Source organism: Anolis sagrei, chromosome 6 (genome assembly GCF_037176765.1).
Source record: "Anolis sagrei isolate rAnoSag1 chromosome 6, rAnoSag1.mat, whole genome shotgun sequence".
NCBI classification, from domain to species: domain Eukaryota; kingdom Metazoa; phylum Chordata; class Lepidosauria; order Squamata; family Dactyloidae; genus Anolis; species Anolis sagrei.
Window position 1 is genome coordinate 109,529,349 of NC_090026.1, and position 24,553 is coordinate 109,553,901.

General features: G+C 39.9%; 1 protein-coding gene across 1 annotated transcript in view; it reads left to right on the plus strand.

Moving 5' to 3' along the window:
- The window catches only part of GPR158 (G protein-coupled receptor 158), a 157,151-nt gene that overhangs the window by 103,414 nt on the left and 29,184 nt on the right, over positions 1 to 24,553 (plus strand). The window contains exons 5-6 of the mRNA XM_060782424.2: positions 1,407 to 1,475; positions 4,724 to 4,833. Coding sequence (XP_060638407.2) covers positions 1,407 to 1,475; positions 4,724 to 4,833 — 179 coding nt within the window. The remainder of the gene's footprint in view (positions 1 to 1,406; positions 1,476 to 4,723; positions 4,834 to 24,553) is intronic.

Below are 24,553 nucleotides of genomic sequence, written 5' to 3' on the forward strand. Positions count from 1 at the left end.
CTGGATAACAACCCACCCACCAATACCTCACAAATGAAAATGGGGACAGATATAAGCAAACGGCATTAGAAGGTGGTCAAAATGACAAAAAAAAAAAAAAAAAAAAACATCAGCGAAGACAAACACACAAGCTAAGAGATGCTGCAGCAGTTTGTTTTTGCCTGAGCCTAGTGGGAAGAGAAAGATTTCTCCCCTTTCTCTCCTCTGTGTTGAATTGAGTGCAAACAATTTTGGAGCAATTTAAGAAAGCTGAAGATAAAGGGGAAAGAGGAGTGAGAAACTGGACCATTTGAAAAGCAGCTGAAAAAGAGGGATGATAGAGGATTAATCAGGACTGTCCTTGCCAAGTTGGGACTGTTGGAGGGTATATCATAGCCCAAAATGAAATGTTCATATCTCAAAATGAACTCTTTAATTGTTCATGGTAATGATTTATGAGGATTTTTCAATATGAGTCTTGCCATCTATAAATTAAATATCTTAATTAAATATTCTTTTCAGTTGTATTGGATATACTGTATACTGATTGATGTATTTATATAAAAATAAGCCAGTTTGTGATGGAAAAGTAGATTGGCAGCTGTAGCTAAAATACAGCATGCCGTACAAGTACTTCATTGTTCAAAATCACAACAATGCAAGAATTGTTAACAGAGACGATGGTGCATGTCCCACCACCAAGAGAGGATATGGAAATGCTTCTGTGGCAGAAGGTGAGCCTATAGGTAACCTGGACCCAAACCATGTAGGGCTTTAAAGATCAAAAGCAACACCTTATACTTTGCCCAGAAACTAATTGGCAGCCAGTGGAGTGACTTTAGGAGAGGTATAATATGCTTACTCCTAGATATTCCTGTAACCAAACAGGCTGCCATATTTTGAACCAACTGGAATTTCTGAACTTGGTACAAAGGTAGCCCAATGTAAAGCTCATTGCAGAAGTCCATCCTTGAGGTTACCAGTGCATGCACTATCATGGGCAAATATATTAACTAAATTAAAAGGTTATTTATGTCCCAGTATTCAGATGAAATGGTTTGCAAACCAATGTGCTAAACACTTTTCTGCTTTGTGCTGAAAAAAAGTGAAATTACAAACGACTCATAGTTAAAAATCCAATTATCACAGATATAGAAAGTGAGGTGAAATCTTCTGAACACAGAGAGCAAAACAAACCCCACAGGGGTGTTAATCCTTCCCCATGCTATCTAAAGTTAGTTGGCTAGTTTTAGATAGATAGATATCTGGAGTAACACTTTAAAAAATGTACCTGTTCCGACTTCAAAATATTCAGAGTATTCTCCTCTTAAAAGTTTTTTTTTTCTTTGTAGTATTCAGCAGTTGCACTAAAAGAAAACAATGGCTGTTCTACTCAAATTTCTTTTACTTCTTTGTTTTTGTTCCAGAGCATCAGGGCATCAGGACTCATTCTCTTGGAGACTATCCTGTTTGGGTCACTGCTTCTTTATTTCCCGGTGAGTTACACTGTTAGAGTCTTAAAGGGTAAAAGACAGGCTGTTGAACTATTTCTCAGATCCACTGCTCTCCCTTTAATTGAAGAAAGTAGGAGCGGGTTTTTTTCTTGCCATGTCTGCATCAGACAGAGAAGAGGGGAAACCACAGTTAGTCATGACCTTCTAACATATCCATGAGAAAAACAAGGACATGTAAATTGTAGGGAAACTCAAGTAAGCTATTGTTCTCATAGTATTTGTTATAAAGCAATCACCTTCCCACTCATGAAACAACATATATAGTCACTTGACATTCAGAAAACACACCGCTATTTTTTTTGTACATAGTACATTATGGAACAATGCAGGAAAAAGAAATCTAACTGAGAAGTTTTAGTTCTGAACACCTTTCTTAAAGAACAGATGGCCTTCCTGGAACATATAAAGGAAAGGCATTGCAAACTATTTTAGCTTATTTTTTTATCACCATGTGAACCCAGAATGTGATTATGGAAAAACAAGATAGGACCAAAAGACCCCTTGAATGCTGCATAGCAGTATTTCTCAACCTGGGGGTTGTGATGTATGGCAGTATGGCCATGTTCCAGAAGCATTCTCTCCTGACGTTTCACCTGCATCTATGGCAGGCATCCTCAAAGGTGCCTTCTGGAACATGGCCATTCAGCCCGAAAAACTTACAGCAACCTAGTGATTCTAGCCATGAAAGCCTTCAACAATTAAACAAACAGTTTTAGTTATATTATATTGAGAAAATTGGAGAATAAACATTGATTTTTGGAAAGCTGATATCACAATAGCAACTAATTAGATTTTTGGTAATATGGGTTGGATTCAACTGTTAGTTCAATTACAGAAAATTCAGAAAATTCAGGAAGTTAACAACAAAAATAAATCTCATTGATTCAATGCACTCCTTCTATTTTTATTAGTTTTATACTAATTTATGCAATGTTTTTGATATGAAATAAATAAATAAATAAATAAATAAATAGATTCGACAAGTCTTTTCTAATTTGGATTACCAATTTAACATTATAACTGTAACTAATTACTCCTTAAAAGTAACTTCTTAACCTCTACTCTTCCTTTCATGTCATTTGTTTAGGATTAATTTACCAAGAACTTAAATACGTTAGCCCCAATGAATGTGAATGCCACTTGGAATGTGTGCTCCCAAAACACCTGGATTTTTTCAAATCCAGCTTTATTTTAGGACCTTAAGGAACTTTCTTTTTAAACATATTAATTATTATGATACTTATTAGCTGAGGGATGACATTTAAGGACACAATTTTTCCTTTAATACCTGCTCCACAGTACGGCTCAAAAAAGTAATTAGAGTTTCACACTTTGATTTCCCTCTTCTCTCCCACAGTTTGTTCTCCTGTAATTAATTTTACACATCTGAAGTAGATAGAAGCTTTAATGTTATTTGAACAACTGAAAGAGCTTTCACTTGAACCAATGAGCAAATTTTAGGGTAGAAAATACAGCAGTGCTTGCTATTATTTTCATCATATTTGAACTACAATAAATTCTCCACATTTGCGGGTTTAGGGCGAGGGCCCCTACAAAAATGAAAATAACCATGAATTTAAAAATGCTATTTTTTTAACTTGAGGGATCCCCTCTCTAGGAATTTCTAGACCTCATTGGTGGGCTTAGGTGTTCTTAGGACTTCATCCCATAGGATAAGTAAAGCATTTGAAATTATTGACTTTCCCTTAAGCTTTGCAATGTCCCGCTTCGAAATTAAACAGATGAATTTCCTACAACCATCACACCTTTTTTTCCTCCACTTTCTTTAGGATTTATATGTTTGATTTGACATCACATGGTAGAGATTTGTTTCCTCCCATTGTCTCTCCAGGATTTTGATTGTTTATCCTTTTTAAACAACACCAGATTGTATGAAGTGGTTTTAAATTAATCCTGATCTTTTACCAAGCCTCTGCAGTGGTGATTGTAGGAAGTATAGTAGTTTTCACCAAGCCTCTCTATTGGTAATCATACGAAGAGGTTTAAAATGGGGGAAATTGGCATTTTGGCTCCTCACACGCATGGCGTCATTGTTTTCTTTACAAACGGGCAACAGGGATTAACATCACACAGGAAAATTGGCTATTTTGCCAGTCTTTACATGGGGAATTTAAAAATAAGTTGATTGCCAGCCACCAAAATACCTCAACCCCACAGTTGAGGCTTATGTTGTGTGAAGGATACGGTGGGTGGTCATTTCTTAAATGTGTAGAAACACTGATTTTACTGTGTGGGATGAAGTCCTTAGAGCAATCTTCTCTCTATAGTCAATATCCAGCAGAAGTGAATATAGAATTGCCATGAATGACCTGGATATTCCTAGAAATAGATTTTTTTTTATCAATTCTCTGAATTGTTAAATCCACAAATGTGGAGGTCAACCATATACTTCTCGATACCTTTTGTGTGTGTGTTATGCAAGTGGTTGTTATGTACTTTTAAGTTGACTCCAACTCAAAGAGTTCCTTGGCAAGATATATTCAAGTTTCCCATGATTTTCTCTGAATCTAAGAGAATGCTTTAGCTCCAATTCTACAAGTGTATTTTATAACTAAGTAAGAATTCAAACCCTGGTATTCTGAAATGCAGGTCAATTGCTCAATCTACTACATAACATTAGTTGTACAGGTTGGGTACATGGATATGCCACCGTACAAGGAACTAAGAAACTGTGTGCTAGAAATGCATCGAGAAATGTGTGTTTCTCAAAGAGCAGCTACTCAAGTTGCATTGAAAATACTAAAAATGACTTTTTCTTTAAAAATCCAAAGGGTGCTCGCCAATGTTTCTTCATTCTGGAGAGAAGTGACCATTAGGATGTCACGGGGTTCTGTCCTAACCTCCCGTGCTATTCAACACTTTTATCAATGATTTGAATGATGAAATAGAGAGTACACTTATTAAATTTGCAGATGACACCATATTGGGAGGGATAGCTAATACAACAGAGGACAAGATCAGGATCTAAAATGACCTTAACAGACTAGAAAGCAGGGTCAAGACTAACAAGATCAATTTCAGCAACGAAATGTGTAGTACTACACTTAGGCACAAAAAAAAAATATATATATCCACAGATATAGAATGGGTGACACCTACTTTGTGTTCAAAAAGTTTTAGGTCCAACTGTTGTCAACTCCACGTAAGAGTTTTTTGCATGTACGATTCAGCTGAAATTGCCTTATATCTGATGTCCCTTCACTTTATAGGTCATCATTTTATACTTTGAGCCAAGTGTATTTCGCTGTATTCTCCTAAGATGGGTACGTCTTTTGGGATTTACAACTGTATACGGGACTGTTACACTCAAGTTGCACAGGTACTAAACACACTCTTATTTTTATTGGTGTAAATTAAATGTGATTTTCCATGAGCTTAAGAAATTGAGTTAAATATAGAATTAAATATAATTTTACCATACAGTTCAGATCATTTTCTTACTTTTGTCTGTCTGAGAAGAATACAGTAAAAACAAGATTCAGTATCTCTTTCCCCTAGTTGTAGAAATGATAATAATAATACAATTACTGTGCCACCATTGTATATTTATATTCCCAAGTTATTAAATAGGCTATTTTCCAATGTGTTGCTTCTTGCGGACAACTGAATTTTCGATTATTTTGTTAAGTAGATGTCAGTTTGACTTAATAAAATTAAACGTATAGCCAACTGTCTTGCCAAATTGTGTCAAAATGTTTATACTGTATACATATGAAAAAAGTATCTAGCGTTTCAGTGTTAAAGAAGTATTGTCAACACACACAGATAATTTTGAACTGTATTCTGGGGATTGTCATATTTTTTCTAATGGTAATAATCACATGTAATTTAGGGAAGAATTAGTGATAAGAGATATATTTTAGTGTTAACTTAGACAAGCAACATATTTTACAATAATTTAAAGTAAAAGGCACATAACATTTCTATTTTCAGAAAAATGCATAGAAAATGCATTTTCCATCCTTTGAAACTTAGAGTAAGTTGCACATTTTGGGATCGAGTACAGAAATAGTAACCTACAATAGAGTCTTGCTTATCCAACCTTCGCTCATCCAATGTTATGTATCATCCAATGCAGTCTGCTTCCCGCCCGGATCCACAGCTGTTTCAATACATTGCAATATTTTGGTGCTAAATTTGTAAATACAGTAATTACTATATAGCATTACCATGTATTGAACTGCTTTTTCTGTCGATTTGTTGTAAATGATGTTTTGGTTCTTAATTTGTAAAATCATAATGTATTTGACATTTAATAGGCTTTTCCTTAATCCCTCCTTATTATCCAACATTTTCGCTTATCCAATGTTCTGCCGACCCATTTATGTTGGATAAGCAAGACTATACTGTACATGCAAAGAGTCCTTATATTTCCAAATGCTGATATGAAAATGTGATAAATTGGATTTGTGAATAACACACAGAAACCTCAGAGAAATGGAACATCAGCCCCATCTACACTGCCATACAATACAGTTTTGAACTATAGTATATGGTCAGTGTAGAATCATAATATAGTTTGACAGAATTGAACAGAATTGAACAGAATTACGTGCATCTACACTGACCATATAATACATTATATGGCAATATAGATGGGGCTATAAACGTGTCCTTCCAGCCCTAGCTGCATCCCTGTTTGTATACAACGTTAAGCTGGATTGAAACCCTCTTGTCTCCCCATACTTGGAAAACAAACTTCACAAACGATGTTTACTCTGGTAATACAGATGCATACCCATGCTGCAATCTTTGCTGCTTATCATTTGCCGCATTCTATTTGGAAAGAGCTGCCAGGCTTACATTAAGCTTCAAAGCAAGGCTAAATGATTCACAGAATTGTTAATAGGATGTATCATTGCACAGCTTGAGGTCACTGGTTATGCTACAGAATAAGTATGGAAAGCATTTTCCCCTTCTGGCTTCTTGGGAGCGTTTCTAGGAAGTGACAGTGAGATCTACTTTAGGCAAATGGATGAAGTTGTCTCCTGTTAAGTCAGAGCCAAAGTAGATGTTCTATTTAGCAGATGATTGGACCTTGAAGGCGTTGTTTTTCTTTAAACAAACAGCTGTAAAGTGGGGGGGGGGGGAATCTGAATTGGGACCCTGGCATTAGACAGAAAGGACTTAATCCCTTGCTGCTTCAGTAGTCCTGCTCTAGAATAGGTTTCCAACCCCATCCTTGTTCCTCCCACTTTTTTAGCTGCTGCTAAAAGTCCCATAAGGAGCCCCCGGTGGCGCAGTGGGTTAAAGCACTGAGCTGCTGAGCTTGTTGATCGAAAGGTCACAGGTTCGATTCCGGGGAGCCAACCTAGCAGTTCGAAAACATGCAAATGTGAGTAGATCAATAGGTACCGCTCCGACGGGAAGGAAACAGCGCTCCATGCAATCATGCTGGCCACATGACCTTGGAGGTGTCTACGGACAACGCTGGCTCTTCGGTTTAGAAATGGAGATGAGCACCACACCCCAGAGTCAGACATGACTGGACTTAATGTCAGGGGACTACCTTTACCTTAAAAGTCCCATTTTTTCTTTCCTCTTCCAATTTTTCTGGGATTTGGTTTTCTCACTGAACTAGTCCATTGGTTCTATTATTTCTTTTCTGACTTCTGACAGTGTATGGCTGTGCATTCACGCTTCAGACAGTGTGAAAAGTTTCAAGAAAAATGGCATATGTTGTTGTTGTTCATTCGTTCAGTCGTCTCCGACTCTTCGTGACCTCATGGACCAGCCTACGCCAGAGCTCCCTGTCGGCCGTTACCACCCCCAGCTCCCTCAAGGTTAGTCCAGTCACTTCAAGGATGCCATCCATCCATCTTGCCCTTGGTCGGCCCCTCTTCCTTTTGCCTTCCACTTTCCCCAGCATAATTGTCTTCTCTAGGCTTTCCTGTCTCCTCATGATGTGGCCAAAGTACTTCAGCTTTGTCTCTAGTATCTTAAATGGCATATAGCCTGGAGAAAATGTCTATTAATGTTCTTAAAACACTCTTTAAAGTATGGATGGGAAAATACAGCCTGTAGACTTAATGTAGCCCTCCCTGGGTTGACCACAAATAAACAAACCAATAAAAAACGCAAAGAAATCTACGGTCTATGGAATACATTTTGGCCATGTTTTGGAAGAGGGGCCTGGTCCCTCAGGGGTCTTTTTTCTTAGGCAAAATGATGTTTTTGCCCTCAAATTCCTTCAAGTGGGGACCATTTTCTTCATATATTGGCTCCTCAATTCTTTGTCAATTTCTGTTACTAAAAACACTTGAAATACCCAGGGAAGGTTTAAAGTATTGGGAGCAAACTACTTTTTTGTATGGAGTATAGAAAGGGGGGCTAATACTCTCTATCTTCTCTAGCCTTCTAGCCTTCCACAGTTGCCCACTCCTGCTTTTAAAAGCATAATGAATATATCATAGAATCATAGAATTGGAAGAGACCTCATGGGCCATCCAGTCCAACCCCCTGCTAAGAAGCAGGAAAATCGCCTTCAAAGCACCCCAGCAGATGGCCATTCAGCCTCTGTTTAAAAGCCTCCAAAGAAGGAGCCTCTATCACACTCTGGAGCAGAGAGTTCTTCCTCATGTTCAGGTAGAATCTTCTTTCCTGTATTTTGAAGCCATTGTTCCGCATTCTAGTTTCCAGGGCAGCAGAAAAAAAGCTTGCTCTCTCATCCCTATGGCTTCCCCTCACATATTTATACATGGCCTTCATCATGTCTTCTCTCAGCCTTCTCTTCTGCAGGCTAAACATGCCCAGCTCTTTAAGCCGCTCCTCATAGGGCTTGTTCTCTAGAACCTTGATCATTTTAGTTGCCCTCCTCTGGACACATTCCAGCTTGTCAACATCTCCCTTCAATTGTGGTGCCCAGAATTGGACACAGTATTCCAGGTGTGGTCTGACCAAGGCAAAATAGAGGGGCAGCATGACGTCTCTGGATCTAGATTAGTATTTATGCAGGCTAAAATCCCATTGGCTTTTTTGCCGCCACATTTTATAATTCATTACACCAAAGCTTTTCCTACTCATTACTTTTCAGATAAAAATCTGCTATGCGTTCTTTATGGAAAAATGAAGAATTTTTGTTGGAAGTGTCAATGTAGATTGTGAAGAACATTGTGGCTATATGGTGCGGAGATTGTGAACTTCAGTATCTCTCTGGGTTTTGTGGATTTGTTTCTTATTTTCTATTGTCTGCAAATATTTTCTGGTGTTTGTGTTTTCACCAGTGTGACAGATATAGTTGTAAACAATGGGCAGTGTTTTCTTTGGTGTTGATCCCTAAATAAATGTTCAGATAAATAATTATAGAGTAATAGGTTAGAAACACATCTATCAGTTTTACAATTATTTTAAGCATTCATGTACAGCTACGATGACCAAGAGAGGCAATGTGGTGTAGTGGGTTTGAGTGTTGGACTAGGGCACTGGGAGACAATGGTCCGAATACCATAGAAATCTACAGATTTGATTATTCATTGATGTGATTAAAATACTCTCTCTAGGAATTTCTTATTCTTTCAGTGTGATTTTAGGATCTACTTCCTGCCAGGAGTTGAATTTCTGGAGGACCTAGAAATCCCTAGAGTGGTGTTTTCTCAGGTTAAAAAAAAGCATTTTAAGAAACATATAGTTTTGATTTGGAAAGGCTAACTGCTGTTCTTGAGTCAGTGCTCTGAAAAAAGGTGTATGATCTCTCTATGCCACTCCTGATGTTTCTTAAGCAGTTAAAAGAAATGGGACAGATTAATCTGAGATTCACATCAAGATTTTTTTCATGTCAGGAGCAACTTGAGAAACTGCAAGTCGCTTCTGGTGTGAGAGAATTGGCCATCTGCAAGGACATTGCACAGGAGACGCCTGGATGTTTTGATGTTTTACCATCCTTGTGGAAGGCTTCTCTCATGTCCCTGCATGGGGAGCTGGAGCTGACAGAGGGAGCTCATCTGCGCTCTAACCAGATTTGAACCTGTGATCTGACAGTCTTCAGTCCTATCGGCACAAGGGTTTAACCTGTTTTGCCACCGGGGGCTCCAAAATCAAGCTATAGGTGTGGGATATATGGGGAAAATAAGAACAGCAAGCACTCCTTTGAATCCATAGTAGCGACTCACAGCACAGAAAAGGGGACCTGAAACAAATTAAGTCTGAGTTCATGTTTGCAAATTAGAGGGTTGAGGGGAGAAATTAGGACAACAAACAAAAACAGTCCATCAAATCCACAGCTGCAACCCATTGTGGAGAAACAGTTGTGAAGCTCTTGAAGTTGGTGAAGCACAAGCGTCATGTAACCCTGATAAAATGAAAGATGTCGCTGAAATCTAATTTTAGAGCTGAGGCTCCAGTTTGTTGGATTGCTTGAAAAAAAAAAACCTATCTAGGATTTACCAGCATCTGTCAGCAAGTGCTCTTAGGCTATGAAAGGTGTTGCCACACATAGGCAGAGGCCTTCAAGGCTAACACATTGAGTTCAGGGTTGCTAGGTTTTCAAAAACAATAATACAGGCCAGTCTAGATTCTTGATGTGCCATGACGTGCTGTTTAAAACTGCATTATATGGTCAGTGTGAACTCATATAACCCAATTAGATGCATTATTTGAGTTTACACTGGGAAGTGTTATTGCAAAGAAACTGACATGTTCCCTGTGATTTTAAGTTGATCCTAGCAGGGTTTCCTTTCTAAGGGCATGCTTATCACTTAGAATCAACCTGATTATTTCCTTTATGTATGGCAGGTCACAATCTGCTCTGAAGCAAATATAAATCTGAGTTGTTGTATAAATATAAATCTGCTTTCAAGCAGTGATCTGCCTAATAAAATGATTAGTCTAGAAGCTCCCAAAGTTTCTTGGTTCATGGCTTCCTTAGGGCCCATCCAGACTGTACCTTTATCCCAGGAGATTTCGCAGCAAACAGGAAGGTGGCCAGATGCCATTCCCTCAAAATGCAGGGGGAAGCACTACAAACAGCAAAAACATGGGATTTTCAGGTGCAGGGATATCCTAGTTCTGAGCCGAAAATCTACATCTTCAACTATCTGTATGTCCCTGTCATCAGAAATCACAGGATTTGTATATAGGTTTGTTCCCAGGTTTTAGATGTTTGTTCCAGATCGGTTGGTTCCTAAAAAGAAGGTAACAGTTGAGCAGAATGTGAAAACTTTGTTTGTGTGCTAGAAACTTCATGAAATATGTGGAGAGCAAACTTTCTCTAATCAGGACAAAGTTGTGGCCTCCTAGTCAACATTGTACATCTTTTCACAATAAGAGAAATCTGGAACAGACATGTATAAGCCAGGAATGACACCCCGTCTGGACAGATGGCCCTGCAGCTTATATAACCCAGGAACGGAACTTATACAATGATTCCTAATTTCCGGCGGAAGTCCCGCAGCAGCCATCTTGGGAGCCCTTAAATCCTGCAACGAAGCAGCAAATGTGGACGACAGAGGCAGAAATTCCAGGACCAATAGGTCTGAATGTGGGCTTCTTCTGAAGTCCCAGGATTTTTTGTCCCTGGCTAGAACCTGTGATTTGATGCTGTCTGGAAGCACCCTTGCATTTCAGAAATTGTTTCACAACTCTCCAGGCCAAAAGAATTACCTAACAAAATCTGTAAATCTCAGGATTTCATAGAACATTGCCATGGTAGTTAAAATGGAATCATAGTGCTATTACGGTGCAGTGTAAAAGGGCAGTGTAAAAGGTGCAGTGTAAAAAAATCATACAAGTTCATTCTACCTAAATTAGAAAGGACTTGGGTTTTTCCCCCCAAGCAAATTGAAGACAAGCTGGCAGAAGCATGCCCAGATATCTTCTCCTTCCAGGTGGGCTGTTCCAATCTCCTTAAATCCTCCCCTTCCCTTTCTCAGTCTGCCTCGGAAGTATTGTTCACCAGCATTTGTAAAGATGCAACCTTCAAAGCTAGTTATCAGCATGTCAGTGCCTTTCTAGACCCAAACAAAAGGATGAGATTAGCCAGCAATAAAAGATCTGATAAGACTCATTCTCTCCAGACATTGACACCACTTAAACAAAGGTATTGGTTCAATTTTAAAACTTTCCTTTAATTAGATATGTCCAGCTATTTAAAGCTACATAGAAGGTGTAATTAAAGGGACTCATTTCCACCAGAACTAGAATTGATCTGTTTATGTAAAAATAATCAATGGCATACATAATACATGGAGAGGTAAAGTCTGGACTGATTCAGGAGTGCTCTTCAGCTGTGTACCTTGCTCTAGGGGAATCCTAGCCAAACTGAGGTTAATCAGAGCAGAAAGAATCTTTCCTTGTGCCACAGATTTTCAGACATTTACATTGCACATTGCACTTTATTTTTAACTACCCCCATATATGCATGTATATATCTAGACCTTTTAATTAAAAATCAACAACAAAAAACAACCCCAGGGTAAACAAACACAATTTTCCTCTCTCCCTGAGAAGAAATCACTTTCCCCTTTCTGTTTTTGAGTTAGAAGATGAGCTCCATTGCTGATTCTCACCCACTGGGCTGCTGCAGTTTAGCACATTTCTCTAAATGGGTAAGAAAAAAAATGTCATTGGATTGATTTGGTATGAGGGGAGCTTCATGAGCATTGCAAGAGCCTTTTCTCAGTTCTAGAGCAATGTGTGGAGACTCTCTGAAATGAAACTGGAATTCTTTGAACCACATTCTGATTAGGATTATGGGGCTGTGTAGACACAGCCTGAGTAGAGTGGAAAAGGCAAGAGCTTAGGGTGCTTCCAGACATGACTAAAACCCATGCCAAAATGGGTTAATATAACCCACTTTGGCACTTGTTCTAGATCCCACTTCCTCCCACAACCCCTGGATTTTCCTCCCAGGGTGGCTACATGCTATCCCAATTGAAAGCAGGATAGCATGAAGCCACCATGCAGCCCGCGATTTACCCAATAAAAATTACTGAAAAAGGTCCCTGACCCCCATGGAGTCTCTTCTCATGTCCTCCTGGTGCAAGAAAATGATGCCTAAGTAGATGGGAGGGGTGATGAGGAAAATCCCTACATATACACACCCCCTCGGTCTCTTCACGCATCATTTCCCCACACCAGGAGGATGTGGGGGCCAGTGGGGGCCAGGGACCTTTTCAGTAAGTTTTAGGGTGTAAATTGGGGGCTGGAGAAAAGAGTGGGTGCCCTTCTTCTGGAGCTAAAAGGTGTGGAATGGATGTGGAGATTGCCCTCTGGGAAATGTGTGACGTGTCCTGGGAATCAGTCCCAGCAGGCCCAGCACCTCATTAGACCGGGGTCTTTCAATAAGACCCTGATCTAATGAGGTGTTTAATTCATGTGGAGTGAACCAGGGAAAACTCTGTATTAATTTGCTTTTACCAGAGGCATCATTTCTACACCTCTAGTAAAATGTGACAGGTCCTACATTTTGGTACTTTCTGGATGGACTCTTAGTCTATCCCAAGAGAACCTAAAAGAAGTACCAACTTCTTTTCTTTCTACTGTGGGACCACCTTTGGCCCTTTTAAATATCTGGGCTGGGAAATTATGGCAGCAGCCAGGGGTGTCTGGCCCCCTGAAGTAGACTTGGTGCTTTCCCCTCTCTGTGGAATGACACTTGACTTTTCCATGAGTCATAGAAAAATCCATATTTTTGGCCTCCTAACTTGCCCTTGACTTATCCATGAGGTTGACTTCTATATGAGTCTATACAATAGATTGTTTCCCTCTTCCATCGTAGCACATTGAGAGTGTACATTGCACTGTAGCCTTGTGTGTATTCATTTACCAATATTATCAAGTTTTCAAAATAAGGACTATTGAAGTTTGTGGCAATCAGGAAGCAACTATTAACAAGTTTGTTTTTTTGCCTTAGTACCAAATGATGGCATCAACTACAGCTAACTTTTAGCTATGCGTTTCTCTGTAAAATCAACATATTGTCAACACTAGGAAATGACACAATGCCCACTTTTCCGTTTTGTGAAGAGCTGACATCTAAAGATTCGGGAATTTTTGGCATTTTCTTCAGTCTATATAAAAGGGAGGAGCCCCCGGTGGTGCAGTGGATTAAACCACTGAGCTGCTGAACTTGCTGACCAAAAAGTTGGCAGTTCAAATCCAGAGAGTGGGATGAGCTCCTGTTATTAGCCCCAGCTTCTGCCAACCTAACAGTTCAAAAACATGCAAATGTGAGTAGATAAATAGGTACCGCTTTGGCGGGAAGGTAACGATGCTCCATGTAGTCATGCCGACCACATGACCTTGGAGGCATCTACTGACAACACCGGCTCTTTGGCTTAGAAATGGAGATGAGCGCCAACCCCCAGTCGGACATGACTAGACTTAATGTGAAGGGGAAACATTTACCTTTATGTTTTTATATAAAAGGGGACACTTTCCAATTGACAAATAGGGGACATTCCTTGAAATAGGGGACACTTCTCAGTCCTCTGTGAAACAAGATTTCAGGCCTTCAAATCAGGAATCTCTTATAATATGGAACACCTAGCAGGCTGAGTAATCTCCACTGTACATATTGCACTTTTCTTAATCATAAACCTACAGAATAGGTTTCTTACCAAGAGTAGTTCTTAGCAAGTGTAGCTCTTACCATGTGCTCAAATGGCTGATGAAGAAGCCAATCAAGCTTTGAAAGTTGCATGATGCATTTTCTGAATCCTGAATATGTTTCCTTGTGCTTGGAATTTTTCTTCCATGATGAATTCCAATGTCACACATGACCCTATGCAGAAACCACATGAATAATATTTGCAGCAGTTTACTGACAACGGCAAAGTCTGTCTTGCCTTTCAAGTTTGGCTGTAAAGATTCAGTCTGCACTGAATTTTATCTTTTGTCTTTTGCTAATGAATCCTCATGTAGTTTATCCTAATTGGACAGATGTGGCTGCCTGTAAATGAATTAATCTAAAATGTCAGCTGGCCACTAGCCCAAATGGGTGTCAGCTAGGATTTGAGGAGAATTTTATTTGACCTACATCTGTAATGGGAGCAATCCAATGCACAGCTTCCAGAGCACTATGTGCATCAGGATATAAATATCTGCATTATTGCATACTTGAATGTGTACACCTCTGAATTTTTTGTAATGTAGTTCTTACCATTAAAATCTCTTTAAAATGTGTCGCATGTTAAGTAGTGAGCCAGAGCAGTGATTTGAGCATTAACAACAACAACAACTTTATTTTTATACCCTGCCTCCATCTCCCCAAAGGGATTCGGGGCGGCCTACAGAGGGACATGGTCAACAAAGCAGGTTAAAATAAGCATAAAAAACAAGCAATATCAAATATCAATAAACATAAAATTAGACAATATTATGAAAACAATTAAAAGCTATCATGGCTGAGCAAATAAAGTGCTGGGTTCGGTTCATAATTACTAAGTGCAATAAATCCTAAGAAGAGCCAGGAAAAGTGCATTTGGCCTATGATTCTGGAGACCAGGGTTTGAATCCCTGCTCGGCCATGATAACTCACTGCTTTAAGTTTGACATTAGTTGGTAACGATTTGAAGGCAGACAACAGCACAAAAAAGTGCCTTCCCCAAATTTGGAAGGATTGTTTATGAAAGGTTACGTGGAAAATGTGTGTAGATTAAAATGGCATGCAAATGCACATGTGTGACGGCGCGAGTGGCGCCACCTATGTGTAGAACTGTTAGTTGCAAGATTTAAACTGTTGTATCATGCTTAATCCTGACTTTTTACCCTGCTTATATATAGTTGGATTGATTGGTTATTTATAGCTGTCAATCAGTGTTGTTTGCACCAGTTGAATTGCTTTCTTAAGCTCAATTGTTTGGCTCCACCTCTTCCTGGAGGAGGGGAGTGCTTCCCTTTTTCATTCTGCCATCAGAGTTTCTATCAGATGGACGTAAGAGACTTGGCTCTAAAAGACCCTGATCAAATTACCTCTCGGCACCAATTCTAAGGTTTTTTACCCTTGGGACTCATGCTTTATGTCCAGATTGTCCTGGACAACATTGAGGAGACCCAGGCGCCTTCAAACCGGTTCTTTTGGCACCAGAGGAAGGTCTTTTCCCTTCAACATAAGCCATTGGAGTGGGGTTGTGTTTATTCCGATATTCACAGCCATTGAGGAAAGAGGAAACAAGAAAAGCTTCTCAGCTGCAAACTCCTTGGACTTCAGAGATTGTAAAGTATATTTCCTTTATCCCTGTTGAAACATCAAGCTTATGCCTGAAAAAGATAACTCATTGTGAACAATAAATACCATTTCGAGTTATCTGTTGTGTTTTGGTCTTTGGGAGTTCCAGTTTCCTATAGGAGGACAAGAAACTATCCCCTGGGGAAAGAAAATAAATAAATAAATAAATAAATAAATAAATAATGTGCTTTCAAGTCATTTCTCATTTATGACAACCTTATCATGGGATTTTCCTGAGAAGATGTGTTCAGAGGGAGTTCGCCTTTGCCTTCCTCTGAAGTTGAGAGAGTGTAACTTCCCCCAGTGTGCTTCACTTTCTGTGGCTGGTCTCCAGAGTTAAACAACTAGACCATGTTGGCTCTTACATGTCCAAATCAGTTGTTCTTAACCTGTGGGCTGCAGCCCACTGGTGGGCTGTGAGACCTAATATAAGGTCCATGGCTCTAGATTATTAAATATGATTTTCTGTGGTTGAGCGATGGCATATGTTCTGTATCGGAAACTAGAGCTGATGTGGTCTATCCAATGCAATTTTCTGAATCAGCATCCCAAATAACCAAATCAAATCTAAAGTTGACCATAACCCATTTGGTACTAATGGTGGAGAGTGGTCCCTGGCCAATGTGTTCCCTGGTCAAGTGGTCTCTAGTCCCAAAAAGGTTGTGAACCACTGGTCTAAATGAACTTGCATAGAACTGCATTGCAATTGATGCAAAATGTGTTACAGGACTTCTCATATGATAACAAATGCCTGGAAGTAAATTATTTTTTGTCACATTAGGAATTCAATTTTCATCAAACCCAGGGTTTCCATTGATCTTTTTCCCTGGTAAAAAGCTTGACTGCTATAAGAAGTGGCTGTGAACTAATTTATTCTCTTTGAAATCCCACAAGAAAGATTGCATTATGTCAGAGTAATGGCACTATAAGTATTCTTTCCAGCAATGTTTCTCAAGGCTTGTAATAAATTAGACAGGACCAGGTGAAAGGCAAACCTGCTCAGAGAAACTATTTTCATTTACTGGAGACTTTTATTTGAGAGCAAGAAAGCCAGCAACTCAATAGCCATTAACAATAAACATTATTAAGCAGTGATAATGAAAATGTAGTTGTTTTCAAATGAATAGAAAACCAGAAGGACAGGGAATCATGAAATGCTAAAGTTAACATTTAAAAATAAACAGAGGCCTGAATTCAATTGTCAGTCCTAACTAAGGAAGACTTGCTGAATCAATAAAACTTACATGAGGTGCCATTGATTTATTTCTCCAGTGTATTTTTGATGTTGTTGTGTACTGTGAAGTTGTTCTGACTTGTAGCAACCCTAAGAAGAACTTATCACAGGGTCTTCTATTGCTGAAAGTGGATGAGTTGCCCATCTTTTGGATTTATGTCAGGCTGTCCATGTGCCAAGCCTACAGGATCCAAGAATTCTCCTTGCTTTCACTGGGAAATGTTTTAAAAAGCAACTATCGCTTGAAGAAAAATATATTTATATATTTACTGTATTCGTATAGTGCTTTTCTCACTCCTGGGGGGAACTCAAAGCGGTTTCCAGCATAGTCATAGCAAAATTTAATGACAATATACATAAAATGAAACAATAACATATAACTGTGAATTAAACTATTAAAACCATATTAAACCACTAAACATAGACAACATTTAGACATTAAGACATAGAATGAAAACATATTAATATAAACATTAATATCACATATATCCAAAATCGTAATCCGAGGCCATTTCAAGTGTCAGTTGCACATAACTCCCTATTCAATTCTTGGTCTGCTTACTAACCAAAGGCTTGGGGGCACCACTATAAAGGCCCTGTCTCTTGTCCCCACCAACTGCACCTATGAAGGAGGTGGGACCAAGAGCAGGGCCAGTGATAAAATGAAAATCAATGCGTAGTTCATGTTTGATCAGCCCACACACTGCCTTGCCAGAGAAAGAAGATATGCCATGCAGATGAACAATAAAGAACAAGTAGTTTATTCTTCATAGTTCACAACAACATATTTAAAATCACGTGATCAATTGCATCGACTCACATAATGTCCTTTTATGAAATATTTTAAATGGTCATTCTTTGTCCATGTGGATAAAATCCTTCAGCAGCTCATGAAGCAAAAGCACATTCCAAACTCTGTCTCTCTCCACTGTTCTCTACTTCTCTGCAAGTACCTGCATAGCTCAAGCCTGAAAAATGTAACAGTATCCAAAAGTACCAGGCTTAACCACCAGCTCCCCGGACATAGCCCGACCAATCCGCTTCAAGCATCTTACTTTATAATTGACACACACACTAACTGATTTTTTGTGTGCTCTAACAGGGCCTCCCCAGAAGATCTTAATCTCCTAGATGGTTCATAGAGGGAGATGGTAAAGCAAGCCTGCTACCAACTCCCACCCTACAGGGCTTTGAAAATGTCAGACCCACTCCTCTCTTTCTGAGTGTCACTCTGTCCTTCCCTAAATATTACATTAAAAGAGGAAATAGCCTGTGAAATAGCTGGTGCTGGGTGAGATCTCAGATTCTGAAGTTTTGCATAGGCTAGCAAAGCACTGTGTGCGTGGTGGGGGGAGAGATGGGATTTACTGTATAGTTTCACAGCTGAAATGAACTTGCTAAGATTTTTGCTGGATAAGCATTCCTATTGAGCATGTACACATCGGCTTTCATTTATATAGCTTCCCTTGAATCCTCTGTTTAGCAATGCCACAAGAAACCTGCAGATCAAAGGAAAGTCAGTGAGATGTCTCCTACTTTATAATTCCAGATTTTCCACTTTAAATTCAAGCACTTTCAATAGTGTCTTTCCCCTGAAACGTAGCAGATGGCACACAGAAAATGCATAGTTGAGGGAAAAAGGAAAGCCCTATATGACTGAAAAATCCCTTGGTATATTTGTATTTGACACATGCAGTGAAGAAAACAGAATATTAAACCCAAGGGCATCTTTAATGAAGCTGTATCTATACGGTGTTGTAACATGTAAAGAATGATTAACTGGGTATCTATTACACACATTATTTTTAGAATGTTCAGGTGTCCTGTTTCCTATTATGTCATCAGAGAGGAAGCAACGTGGAGGAACCACTGAACCAGAAGGGGAAAAAAAATCAAACCAACAATTCACAGCAAAGCAATTCACTCCCATACACAGCAACTGACTCTGTGATGGCACACCCGAGCCTTAGGGAAAGCTATGTTGTTTGGCTTTACTCGGGGGCTATCTGATACCTTCTGTTATGATTAAGACCCTTAGCAGACAGAGGCACTTTGAGGCAAGGTGAAAAGATAACCAAATGAGTTTACTGAAACAAGATGAATAAAAGGTTAACACCACCCGGGACTATTACAGAGTAACCTAAAACACTCAGTTCTTGTGGGTTTTTTCGGGCTATATGGCCATGTTCTAGAGGCATTTCTCCTGACGTTTCGCCTGCATCTATGGCAAGCTTCCTCAGAGGGTGAGGTCACCCTCTGAGGAGACCTCACCCTCTGAGGAAGCTTGCCATAGATGCAGGCGAAACGTCAGGAGAAATGCCTCTAGAACATGGCCATATAGCCCGAAAAAACCCACAAGAACTGAGTGATTCCGGCCATGAAAGCCTTCGACAATACATTAACCTAAAACAATTTTTAAAGGAGCATTGGCTGGGTGCAGATCATCTCTCTGGGTCTTCTGCCTCTGCTGCAGAGCGATGGTTAAACACTGCCTTAATCTTCTATTCTGTGAAGCTTAGGCTGGCCAAAAGCTTCAATTGTCCTTTGGACTGTTGGTATAAATGCTGCTAAAGGCAGCGGCAGAAGCAGCAGCAGTAGTTCTAAGAACGCCTGTTGGATTGTTAGGTCTAGGATTTCCAGACAATGTCCAGACCTCTATTCAGTGTAGAAAAAGGAGGAGTCCAGCAAGGGAGCTCAATACAGGAAATGGAATAAACCAACTGAAGCAGGCCATTGAGGGGTGTTTTATGCTCCACCCACAAGCTAATACAAAGAAAGGCAAATACACTATAGGAAAACAGGAGGAACTAAAGCAGAGTAGGCAGAGCCAAGACTTCGCAGACCCCCATACATTTTTCAACATATTATGTTGCCTTTTGATGATGTCATCCCCATCATCATCATCATAATATGCATTTCATAATAATCATGATTTAATTTATCTATCTAACACAGGCATGGGCAAACATTGACCCTCCAGGTGTTTTGGATTTCAAGTCCCACACTTCCTAACAGCCTCAGGCACTTTTCTTTTCCCCTCAACCATTTAAGTGAAAAGGATGAGGCCTAAGGCTGTTAAGAATTGTGGGAGTTGCAGTTCAAAACATCTGGAAGTCCAAAGTTTGTCCATGGCTGGTATAGATGCACCTCAAAACCCTAGGTTGTTATTGTAGTTAATTGCCATCAAGTTGGCTCCCGTTTACAAGAAGCCTATGAAAGAACGATCACCAACTGTTATTAACAGTTCTGTTCAGGTCCTGCAAAATCAGTGCTGTGGCTTCCTTGAATGAACCAATCCACCTGCATTGTGGCCAGACTTTTTTTTCTACTGCCTTCATCATTACTGAGTATTACCATATTTACCTGTCTGAACGCATCTCCCCCTATGAACCATCACGAAGATTAAGATCCTCCGAGGAGGTCCTGTTCTCTGTCTCGCCATTGTCACAGGCGCGATTGTTGAGGATGAGAGAGCCTTCTCGGTGATTGCCCCTTGGCTATGGAATTCCCTTCCTGGTGAGATCAGATCGGCCCCCTCCCTCCTGTCCATCAGTAGGATGGTAAAAACTTGGCTGTGGGACCAAGCTTTCAGGACAGTACAATAAAGCAACGATAGGAAACCTTACCAGGCCAATTAGATTAGAAAGAGATAACCAAGACCATTTTAAACAGTGTATTTTAATATTGAGACAAATGTTTTTAATGTTTATGTATGTATATAATGAATTCATGTCCTGGCACTGAATATTTGCCGTAGATATGCTGTGCTTCGCCTTGAGTCCCCTTTGGGGTGAGAAGGGCAGAATAGAAATGTTTCAAATAAATAAATAAATAAATAATATTTTCCAGTTAGTTACATTGGCTCATAAATACTTAAAAAGTGAGACAGCCTCAGATTATTCATCTTGGCTTCTAGTGAATGTTCAGGATTGACTTGTTCTGAGATTCATTTGTTGATCCGATACCTGTATAACACTTCTTTAGCACTACAGTTCATACGAGTTTATGGTCTTCCTATAGGCTTTCTTCACTTCCCACTTTTCACAACTCTGCCCCAATGAGAAGCAGAAGCAATTGTGTGAAAAAGGGATCATCTATAGTGATCTCATCAGCCATCCTAAAATGATTGTCTACATCACTTTATAGCGTGGAGATGGGCAATACCCATCTTGGCAATGGGTATTGCCAAGATGTAATTCATCTTGGCAATACCCATTCACACTATTCACTTGATATGAACATGTTACCTATTGAGGGGGAAATGGAAGGGGACTGAGGCTTCTAGGAATTGTGGGTGCTGAAGTCCAAAACACCTGGTGAGCCCAAGTTTGCCCATGCCAGTGCTTAAGTCAATGTTTGCCCAGGCCTGATCTGACAGATTTGCATGGAAAATAATAATATAAATGGGAAATTGGGGAGGGGGGAGGTTGCTCGCCAAAGTTCATTCTCTCATTGAAAGTAGAAGTTTTAAAACAGTGTTCTACATATTTTCCACATTAATAACTTTTCACTGTAAGACAGTCTAATTGCCTTTGAGGCTTCATAAGCAGTTCTTTCCACATAAGCATCTTTGATTCATAATTGCATTGCATCAGGAGTTTTACAGCCTTATTTCTATATATTTAATTGCTACTGCATATGGTGTGGAAACACCATAAACTGGCTCTTGAATGCAAAATGTCTCTTGACAATTTTAGGTCACACTTTCCAATTTCAATTTTGTAGGCAGAACCCAATTTTGACCTTTTAAAAAAGTCAGAATTCCTTGCCAACTCTTTACTCAGTTTGCATTATTCAAAAATCTTTAAAGCTGATCCTGATACTTAGTCTGCTATCGGAAGGATGAAATCTTATGACCTTTTCAGATTTTTAGAACAATAATGAATTTTTAAATGGTTGCCAATACTTAAAAAAAAAGAAATTTGGGTGAAGCACAGCAGGCTATTTTGGGACATCGCACAACAGGCTAAACCACTGCTGCAGAAAAATCCTGCTGATCAAAATGTCGACAGTTCGATCCCGGGTCAGGGTGAGCACCCACCATTAGCCCCAGCTCACCTGCCCACCTAGCAGGTTGAAAGCAGAAATGCAAGTAGATAAATAGGAACCGCTTTTAGTGGGGAGGTAATAAAGGCACCCTTAAGGATAGCAATTGGAGGAAAGCTCCTCAGCATGGAAGATGGAGCGACAGCACTACTTCCCCCCCCCCCCCCATGGCAAGAGTCGAGCACAGCTTCCAAGATGCTGGAAATAAGATGGAAAAAAACCTACCTTTACCTCTGTTTGCATTATCTATCCTTGTTAATTGTACAATCGGCATTGAATGTTTGCCGTATGTGTGTTTTACAAGCCACTCTTGAGTCTCCTTTGGGGTGAGAAAGGCGGGGTATAAATACTGTAAATAAATAAAATGCAATGTATTGTCGAAGGCTTTAACGGCCAGAATCACTGGGTTTTATAGTTTTTTTCGGGCCATATTCTAGAAGCATTCTCTCCTGACGTTTCACCTGCATCTGAGGCAAGCAACCACAGTTGTGAGGTTTGTTGGAAACTAGGAAAATTGGGTTTATATATATTATTTATATATATATTTATATTATTTGAGAACACAGAAATGCTGGACCACTCTAACAACTGCCATGTCACCCTACACAGAGAAGCCATTGAAATCCACAAGCATGTGGACAATTTCAACAGAAAGCAAGAAACCATGAAAATGAACAAAATCCGGCTACCAGTACTAAAAAAACCTCTAAAATTATAACAGTAAATAAAAAACAAAGCTCAAACACAGGGGAACTCCAAACAAGAAACAATCAGAAACACCTAATCACCTCTCAACAAAGGAATTTCCCAGGCAGTAACAAGCCACACCTAAAAACTGTCAGGCCATCAAATGCTAATCAAGGTGGCCAACTGAAACATTCACACCTAGCTTCAACAAACAAGAGTTGTTTCTTCCACCCTGGACCTTCCACAGATATATAAACCCAATTTTCCTAGTTTCCTGCACGGTCTGAGTTCAGGTGAAGCCATAAGCTTCCTTTTGGACCAGGGATCATAAAGAGTGTTTGGGATGCCTTGTTTGAGCTGGCTGTGCTTCAAGAGAGGATTACTAGAGAGCATGACTCACATCTATTTTCATGTGTAAGCTTCCTGATAAATATTGACCTTGAGATCCTTTGTACGGAAAACTCTGATAAGAGGAAGAAATAAGATGATGAGTTTTGGTTAGATTACAATCTGTTTTTTTAATCAATCAATCAATAATTAGCTTCATGTTGCACCAATCCACCAGAGGCCATTTCAGACTACACAATTATAGCACTATGACTTCACTCTGTGAAATCCTGCGATTTGTAGTCTAGTGAGACAATAGAGCTGTCTGGCTGAGATTTCTACACACCACTATTTAAACTTCAAAATCAAGGTTTTCATAGAGTGTTTCCAAGGCAATTAAAGTGGACTCATAGTTCTACATTTGTAGTGTTAAAGAGCATTTATTTTTGTCCTCATTACTTTTGCCATCTTGACCATATGCTGGTGTTTCTTGGCTACACGGGTCTCAGTTTTTATCTGTAAAATGTTGAAGAGAATGCTATTCACTTGGGAGCTATCTCCCTTGAATTAATTAAGTAGACAACTCGGGTCCAGTCTGTTTAAAAGACCGCATCTCCCTCTATGAACCTGCATGAGCCCCGAGATCAACAGGAGAGCCCTACTCTCAGTCCCACTACCGTCGAAAATATGGTTTCTGGGAACAAGAGAGAGGGCCTTTTCTGTGGTTGCTCCACGGCTCTGGAACTCCCTTCCGAAAGACATCAGAATGGCCCCTCCCCTACTAAATTTCAGGCACCAGATAAAACCTTTTCTCTGGAATCAGGCCTTCAATGAAGATTAATACAAGAGTGATAGGTGATAGGTAACATTTGGACCGAACCTTTTTTTGTGTGCAATACCTTTATGGACATGTGGCAATGGGACGGAGAATGGCTTTGGTTTATGTTTATTTAGTTTTATCTATGTCTAGAATATACCTGTGGTTAGAGGCGGCCCTAGGTAATTTTCAACGGTAAGCAACGGTAAGCCCCCCCCCCCCCAACCAATCACTGATATATACTTTCTGTTCATTGTGGGAGTTCTGTGTGCCATATTTGGTTCAGTTCCATCATTGGTGGAGTTCAGAATGCTCTTTGATTGTAGGTGAACTATACATCCCAGTAACTACAACTCGCATGGTCTATTTTCCTCCAAGAACACCTCAAGAGCGCCCCTGGGCAAAATCAACTATACTGCAAATGCGTAATGGGTTGAGCCGGCCCTGCCTGCGGTGGTGCAGGAGTCCCCGGTGGTGTAGTGGGTTAAACCACTGAGCTGCTGAACTTGCTGATCGAAAGGTTGCAGGTTCAAATCCGGAGAGTGGCGTGAGCTCCCGCTGTTAGCCCCAGCTTCTGCCAACCTAGCAGTTCGAAAACATGCAAATGTGAGTAGATCAATAGGAAGGTAACAGTGCTCCATGCAGTCATGCCAGCCACATGACCTTGGAGGTGTCTATGGACAATGCCGGCTCTTCAGCTTAGAAATGGAGATGAGCCCCCCCCCCCCCCCGAGTCAGGCTCGACTGGACTTAATGTTAGGAGT